This window comes from Laccaria bicolor, genomic scaffold (assembly GCF_000143565.1).
Source record: "Laccaria bicolor S238N-H82 LACBIscaffold_20 genomic scaffold, whole genome shotgun sequence".
Lineage (NCBI taxonomy): Eukaryota > Fungi > Basidiomycota > Agaricomycetes > Agaricales > Hydnangiaceae > Laccaria > Laccaria bicolor.
The window spans coordinates 34,537-42,703 of NW_001889891.1; the positions used below are offsets into that span (position 1 = coordinate 34,537).

The following is an 8,167-nucleotide window of genomic DNA, read 5'->3' on the forward strand; positions in this document are numbered from 1 at the left end:
TATCAACAGTGTTACCATGGCCTCATTCTCATTTGATGCTACCTGGAGTGCATTTCCATACTCTCCTCCCTGTGCATTCACATCTGCTCCCATTTCTACCAAATTACGTGATGCTTCAGTCAGTCCAGCCAGTGATGCATAATATAGAGGTTTAGCAATCTCATCCCTCTGTGTTTGTAGCTCTCTCACATCAAAGTTATCTATATTGCAAAGCCGAACCCAGTTGAGAAAAGCAGCATTCTCATCTGTCAAGAGCTTCATCATCAATGCACACACTATGAATGACTGAGATCCATCTTTTCTACTGGAATGTGTATGTGAAATCCAGTGTTCTGCAGCATAGTTTGCAAGAGGGGAGGACACTTCCAGGTTTATTTCAAGTGCCTCAGGTGTATTAAATTGCAAAAGATATGCCAGACAGATTTGAGATATGACAGAGTGTGATAGCTCATCATTGAAGCTGAAGTCTCTGATATGTTTCACTTCATGATTTTGAATATACTGAGATATGAGATATTCTTTGACAGAAAAGTGGGAAAGCTTGATATGACCTATTTAATAGTCAGTGCTCATTTCAATCTGGTATTATTCTAAACCATACCATCTGATTTCATAATAAGACTAGAACATATTTTCAAGACATCCTTGATATCTCGAAGCTCATTATCAGAGTTATACTCTGGTCCATTCTCAGCACAAAGATCAATAGCAGCAGTTGCAGCCAGTTCTTCCAGTGTCAGTGGACGAACAGCAAAAGATAGCCACTGCAAAAATGTTTTTGCATAACCATGATCTTCTTTATTGATCCCCAGCAAGATTTGATCATAGGTTTTATCCAAACCCCGAGGTAGATCAGCTAGCCGCTTTTTTAGGTCAGCCTTGTTCCGGCACTTTTTGAACTCATTTAACTGTAATGCAACCCAGCGAAACCTAAAATTTCAGTTAGTAATCATCCTGTCATTCAAATGTTGATAATAAACATACATTCCATCTGCTTGTTCCATTAATGTCAACTTTATTTGCTCTTGAGTCTCAGAATTCCACTTTTGCAAGTCAGAGTCATTCTGAAGCTGATAGTCAAGATAGGTCACAAGATCATGATTCTCAGATTCCTCAAACAAGTCAAGAGAATGATAAGATTTGAGCTTGTCCTCAATCTCCTGCTCTGGGCGACTAGTAACTATTAAGTGGAGCCCTACATTCATATCTTTCTCCAGGATAACAGTCTGAATCCAGTTCAGAAGCTTTTCTCTTTCAGTACATTCATCAAGAGCATCCAGAATAATGAATGTTGAGCTGAAGCCACCAAGAATTTTCTGAAGAGTATTTTGCAGATCAGCCAGAGTTGGCTCCTGATGGCCATTGCCACAGCCAGTATAAAGATCTACGAAGACTTTAGGTACTCCACCCTTACATTTGAGACTGAATTGCCAGATGAGTGATCGCATCAGTTTATCATGCAGCTGGAAATCCTTCTGTAAGTCTCTTCCATCAAAAAAGAAATATGCAGTAGCAGAATTGAATCTTTCAAGAACATTGTGAATTATTGCTGAGCTAATAAAATACAAATCAATTCAGTTTCATGAAAATGCTGGAATTCTCAACCTTAAAATGGTTTTACCAGAGCCAGCTGGATAGGTTGTCAATATCACATAAATTTACAAAATTTGACAGATGACTTACGTTTTCCTTTGATCCAGAGAAAGCCAGACTGTTTGAGCCACCCAAAAAATGTATTTCCTTTGAGAAACCATTGACAGGTGTCTAGTTGACTCTTCCAAATTTCAGATGCAGCATTGTAGTTAACAGACTCCTTGGGGGGAGAGAGCCACTTAATAATCTTCTCCACTAGCAAAAAAATGAAGTCAGTGATACATTTGGAATAAAAACCCACAATAATACCCAGTTGGTCATCCCTAATCATCTCAAGTGTGATTTGAATATTTGGGTCCACACCTACCAACCACATATATCATTAGAATGGATATGATGCTTTTATTACTCCCTACCTTGATTGATAATACCTATCAAAATATAAGTGAAAGCAATAAAATGTCACAATCCAAATACAACAAACCATAGTTAGGGCCTGTGTTTAGATTGTGAGCTGCAACATTGTTTATGATATTAGCTGGGTTTGCTGAGAAGTCTGCATGATCTATTAGATTTGAGCCAATCTGAGCTATATTGCTAAGGTTACTGACTGGCCAGCATCACTTCTTCATTTAGAGCAGAATGAATGGGTGGACAGATGGGCAAGTCAGAACCTGGAGGATCTATACAGATTTATCAGAAATAGAATATTACGATTTGGAGCAAGCATGAACCAGTCAAGATAGGAGAAGAGTTATCAACAGCTCCTTGCACAGGGCCTTCAACCTGATCAACTGTGAGATTAGAATTGAGGAAGGTCAACATCAATGTTAGTGAACAGATGTAGGGGTATCTCACAGGCAACAGTCATTTCCAGACCCACTGACACCAGGCCTTCACCCAGAACAGAAGCAATTGGTGGAGAGATAGGCGGGTCAGAACTCAGGAAATCTGTATCAGTATTACCAATGATGAATGATAGAGGGTTGGGGTTAACACAGACCAGTGGAGATAGGTAAACCTTGTTGTGAGCACTCCACCTCTCCTTCCCCAGGGACTTCAAACATTTCACCTGCGAATTTGATTAGATGAGCAATCAATGTTCACTTTGGGCAGGAAGATCCAGATGTAGCTCACTGGTGGCTGGCATGGCTATGTCCTCCGCACCAATGGTGGAAGATGGAGTTATCAAGATGCTACTGCCATCCGCAGATTCAGGTCAACATTTATCTGGTAGCACAAGGTCATTAACTCTAACCTCAAACCGCCATAGCGTTTATTACGAGGGTGGTCGGTGCTCGTGACTTGATTGGGCAATTCCTCGAACTTGCGTTTCAAATGATTTTCGCAGGGGATGTAAGGATCAGACATGGTGGTTCAGAAGAGAGTATCGATGCTGTGCGGCGCCAAACGTCAGAATGGGTAAAGGACCGTTTCTCAGAGTCAGCTGACGTTCCTGATTGAGGTCCCTCCGACTCCCTCGCACAGCGTTCCGAGAAGTGTTTCGGCGTCAAGTCAGCAAGTAGACGCACAAAGGACGGCCGACAACGGTGACCGAGAAGCAAAACCTCTCCAGAGTGGCGGAACTCAGTCAAATGGACGAGAGGAGGATGCGCACAGTCATTGGTGTGCTTGTTTTGGTTGTGGCTGTGCGAAATGACCCACTCTCCACCCCAACGCTAAACACATCTACGCCTTTCTCTTTCCATACCTTGCGACCCACCTAAGGGCCCCCCTACTTTCAAAATTGTCATTTGCCAAGTCAATGCTGTCTTTGTTCGGCCAGCTTCGATGGGATCCACCCACGGCTTCAACTCCGCCGCGAACCCCCTCGTTGAACCGGACTTTCATAACGACTCGTCCAATTTTCCTCTCTGGGTCGTTCAGCCACTGCCGACATCGCCTGGAGATCCTTACTCGACCTCCCGCTTCAATCAAAATGAAATTCGATGGCCGCTTTGGTCAACATGTATCGATATAGTGAGACTGGGGAACTGTTGAGATTCAAAGGATGCGCGAAGAGTTAGTTCATGGGATTCATCGCAAAGATGGCCGGGTGCATCAGCTCTGAGTAAGATCTTCCTTTCATTCCATTAAATCTCGTCACCTTTCCACCTTACCTCGTTTACCCCTTTGTGCAACTAAACTTTCCCCCCTTCTTCCCCATACACCCGTTAGTCTAGAATATACTGATAATTCTGTGGCAGCTCCAGACTCCTTAACTTCGTTTACGAGCGCCATGGTTCTAAAGCGTACAAGACCGCAACCCACGGATTTCCACTGGTCGACAAAACGTTCCATTGCAGACGTGGCTGGCGTTCCCAACGATGCCCAGCTCGACGAACCTAATACACTCTCGAAAAGCTCTACATATGCCAGGTCACTGCCATCCACCAGATCATAAGCGCACGCTCCAGCCGGAGAGCTGGGGAGTGGGGATAACGGACATCTCTCCTTTGGTAAGTTTGCGTTACTTATTCATTCATTCGCCCCTTCCTCGACGTCTGAATTCCTTATTACCTTGCGTACATTTAATCTTTTCCCTCGCTGACTGCCCCCATCCGTTACACAGCTCCTGTTCCATAAAACCAATGCAAACCCCACTTCGACGATCGTACCGCCTTTCCTAGGTCCACCATGGCTCGCACGACCCGGCCACTTGCATCCCTTCGTGCATCGACTCACGAAGGGACCTCACACGTACATCGATCATCTGATCGGTTGCGCCTTTCTACTCGTTGCCCAGAACTTCTCAGTCACCCCACGCCCAGACGCTCTATGTGTCGTTACATCCATGGTATATCACCCAACAGCCGCAATCTCTGCCCGTGATACGAGCAATCGTTGTCTCTGGACTCAGCGTACAAACTTTACACCGCGTACATCCTCCGTCGTGCAGTTCGTCGTCGCATGGGCTTCCGCAACGTCGCACATACAGATGGTACCCATCGCTGATTGGGCTCTTGTAAGTTTGGATTAGACGCGACTAACGATGGTTACTGACACCCTTCTCGTTCAGCAGATCGAGTTTGAGTCGACGGATTGGAAAGGCATCAACATGCACGCGACCTGTCGTGACATTCGAATATGTTACTTGTAATGGAGCGACAACGTATAACACTCCTCAGGTTGACGACGTAGCTTGACGGACTGATACGTACTCAAATCACTCAGAACTAGCACAATGTCAATCATAATTTCATTATATCCCAAAACATCAACGGACACTCGTTAAACAGTGCCGTTTGCTATTACTCATACTTTCACATTAATTTACGAGGCTCTATATATACCCTCCTTTGCATCTGGCATTTCACGCCCAAGGACGCAGACGTGACGGTTCTGGCGTTGATGTCAAGAGTCGGAAATGCGGAATACAGGCGAAGAACTGGGTTTACGGCCGTACAGCGCGCTTGATCAAAAGTGATTGGAGCGGTGTAAGTGTATGCGACCTATGTCCGTATCATGAAGCAGAGGGTGGGGTGGATAGAAGTAGGTGCCTAGGAGATCTCGCAGCACAGAGGGAAGGGTGCGATGATTGAGTGCGTAAGAAGAGGAGGGTGAAGCAGCGGCTCAGAGGAGGAAGATGAGCGGAAGTGGATTGGTAAATCCACTTCTGAGAAGGGCTATAACTCTCTCATACGAAGCGCACTGTCCTTTGCCCTATGCACCTCATGACCCCTAGTCAACGCATCACCTCCCAGACGACAGCCCTCAATCCCTCCCAGTTGGGGTGGTCACGTTGACTTGCGAGCGAGTATATTCCCCGACCGTGGGATCCAACCTCGTATGGAAAGAGTCGAATGAAGGGGCATGTGTCGTCGCCCTTTGGGTCCGAGAGAGGAGGGGAGCCAATGTAACAACTATCCGTCAGGATTTTCCGAACGCGCCGATGTACTTGTTCCTCTAAGCCGGACTTGTTCGCGGCGGGGTTATGAGTGCACCATTACCTATTATCGAAATTGGTCGTATAAGTAGGCAGAAAGAGAGCGCGATGGAGGCCATGGGGAATGGCAGAACTTACGAAGGTCGTTATATGCGCGAGTCGTTAAGATAAATTCAACGAGTCTGGCGTCCTCGAGCTTGTAGCCAACACCGTGAGTCGGTGATCAGATACGTGGACGTCGACTTGGCTTGGCCCGCTGACGCAGGAAGTTAGAGTGGAAACAGGTAAGGGAAAGAAGAGGAAACACTAACTGAGAAAGTTTGAGCGCTTGTTACTCTGAGCGACATATTCGTGCTGGTGAGCGTCCTCGCTGTGCACGAAGAAGACTATAACGCTGGATCACCCCTCTAGAGTTGCTCACGACTATGACATCGGGGTAAACTCACCAACTTCGTGATATCCTCGCCACCAACGAAATCCTTCGAATGGTCCAATCGTTCAGCCGTACCCGGCTTTTCCTTTGACTTTCTCAAAGTCATTGACCTCCCTTTCATGCGCCCATTCCATCAGAGGGCATGTCAAGTCTTGGAGATGACAACGACGGACGAGGGTTGGCGAAGTCGACAGTCGATCAACTCCCGTCGCTTCAACGGGTGACCCTCGTCCAATCTGTCGGAGATGGATGGTGGTTGCGGTAGTGAATCATTCAGAAGAGCGCATCAGCGAGGACTCGGAATTGAACAAAGAGCCAAGAGGCTTGCGCCGTAAGATCTTTACGTTGAAGCCTGGTTCAGCAATATGTTAGCGACATATCGGAATAGCCACATGCGTAGTACTCACTTGAAAGTACGAGCTCGTCCATGACCATCCGCTGCACCTGCTACACCTCAATGTTAGGTCAGCGGCGTTTGAGGCTGGCTGGATAAAGTTCGTTGCCGTTGCGCGGTTGGAGGTGATCGTTCTGGGCCACTGGTGCTCGGAAGTTTCCTCGTAACGCCCACCTTCGTCCTTTGGATGCGGATTGTGATTTCTGTAAAGAGAGACTGTCAGAAATCGGGAATGTTATCAAATGGTTGCTAGCACATAAGTATTGACAAGATACTTGCAAGATACAAAGTTCTTGTCCAATCATGAGTAGAAACGCAGTGCACGGTTTGCATTTCCTCAAAGGACCTGATACTAATGAAAGGGAGAACGGATAACGAAATTGCAAAGAGCTCTTTACCGTTCTTATGCCAGTTTATGGGTTTCTACGAGAAGGAAGGGCGGTAGACGTGAGCGGCTGGGCCCAAGGAAGTTGAAGCCTTATGGCATACGTATTCGAAGATTGCGTAGACAGGAAGGTCGTGAACGCTGATAGAAGTCCGCATTGGGCCAAGAAAGTGATGGGGGTGCATCCTGGGCATGATCACGTAGAGTCAACGCTGAGATCTGAGGCCGAGGACTAACGAAAAGATCAATAAGAGATACATTGATAGAGGGCAGAAAATACGCTACTGGATCGCGTCCAGAAATGAGATGAAGCACCAGACGAAGGACAAATGCAGAAGAGGCGGAGGAAGAGAGGTGACTCGGGTCGTGACCAACGCAAGATCAACGTCCAATGCGTCATGAGATGGTCCAACTTGACCACCATCATGCCTTGACGTCGACCAAGACACATCCAATACGTCGCACCGCCGGCTATCCCTGTCATTGCCTTTGCACCCTCAACACCTCGCAGTACGTTACCCGGAGGCCGTCTGATAGCTGGAGCTGGGTTGGATAATTCTGAGGTGCGTTTGCCATCTTTGCCTCAGTTTCGCTTTCTGATGTTAGTTCCCTGATTTCTGAAGCCCTGCAACGTGCTACTACGTCGCGATTCAGTTGGTCCTCCAAATTTGGTCACAATATCGTGCAGTTGTACCTCGCAGAGATGCTGCTCTAGAGGCCCCGACTTGAGCTCCTCTATTACTTGCAACCCAAGATACCCGAAGCAGGATGTTCAATGTTACCTCACGTCGTCTCAGCTCTCGAGTTCGCCATTTGCTGCCGTGGCATTGCTGCAGTTACATACCCATGGAAAGCCTTGGTGATTCGGCCAGGATGTCGTGTTACAGATTCGCGACGACCAATTATCCTTGTGCGTCGTCCCCGTTGTGCAAGAAGAGGATCCACCACTGTCCTTTGTCGGACAGTCATCCACTTATAAGGCTACGGTTGCCGACTGACCAGCAGCCGCAGACCAGTCGGCACTCCAACCACTCGGGTACATCGACCTTCTTCCAACGCGAATCACCACTGCTTTTGACCACCTCCCACAAGCCGCCCAACCCTCGTCATTTTCGACCGAACGGCGACGACTCATATGGCCCTCGATTAGGCGACTTACCCCCCTTCCGCAATTCCGATTACTTTCTAGTCTCTACGCCCGTAGACGTGGACGACCTCGTATTTTGGAAACGGAAGACGCGCACAATGGCCAACGTGAGGCATGTTGGAAATACTTCTTCACCTTCCACCGTCATAGTCCAGTACGTGGCGAGCCGAGCCAGTGTCCTTCGACCCAATTTGGCTGCGGCTGCTGAAGCTGAAGACCGACTCCATGCGCCTTCAGACTCCGGGTGTCCTTTCCCGTCTTTAACCTCCTTCTACAATCACGGTTTCGGTGCCTTCCATGCCGTTCTTTTCGACCTTGGCGCCCAATGA

The 8,167-nt window shown here is 47.3% G+C and overlaps 3 protein-coding genes across 3 annotated transcripts; 2 read left to right on the forward strand and 1 right to left on the reverse strand.

The window, feature by feature from the left end:
- Positions 1–3,920: 3,920 nt before the first annotated feature.
- LACBIDRAFT_329101 (uncharacterized protein) lies at positions 3,921–5,503 on the forward strand (the record flags this gene model as incomplete). Its single annotated transcript, XM_001883195.1, has 4 exons — positions 3,921–4,052; positions 4,166–4,558; positions 4,974–5,030; positions 5,279–5,503. 4 exons carry the CDS (start codon positions 3,921–3,923, stop codon positions 5,501–5,503), a joined length of 807 nt encoding a protein of 268 aa, XP_001883230.1.
- An 874-nt stretch (positions 5,504–6,377) lies between these two features.
- On the reverse strand, positions 6,378–6,611 carry LACBIDRAFT_302100 (uncharacterized protein; the record flags this gene model as incomplete). Its single annotated transcript, XM_001883295.1, has 2 exons — positions 6,378–6,509; positions 6,582–6,611. The coding sequence occupies 2 exons, from the start codon at positions 6,609–6,611 to the stop codon at positions 6,378–6,380; spliced, it is 162 nt and encodes a 53-aa protein (XP_001883330.1).
- Positions 6,612–6,786: 175 nt separating this feature from the next.
- On the forward strand, positions 6,787–8,167 carry LACBIDRAFT_329102 (uncharacterized protein; the record flags this gene model as incomplete). Its single annotated transcript, XM_001883196.1, has 4 exons — positions 6,787–6,896; positions 7,203–7,254; positions 7,407–7,601; positions 7,703–8,167. 4 exons carry the CDS (start codon positions 6,787–6,789, stop codon positions 8,165–8,167), a joined length of 822 nt encoding a protein of 273 aa, XP_001883231.1.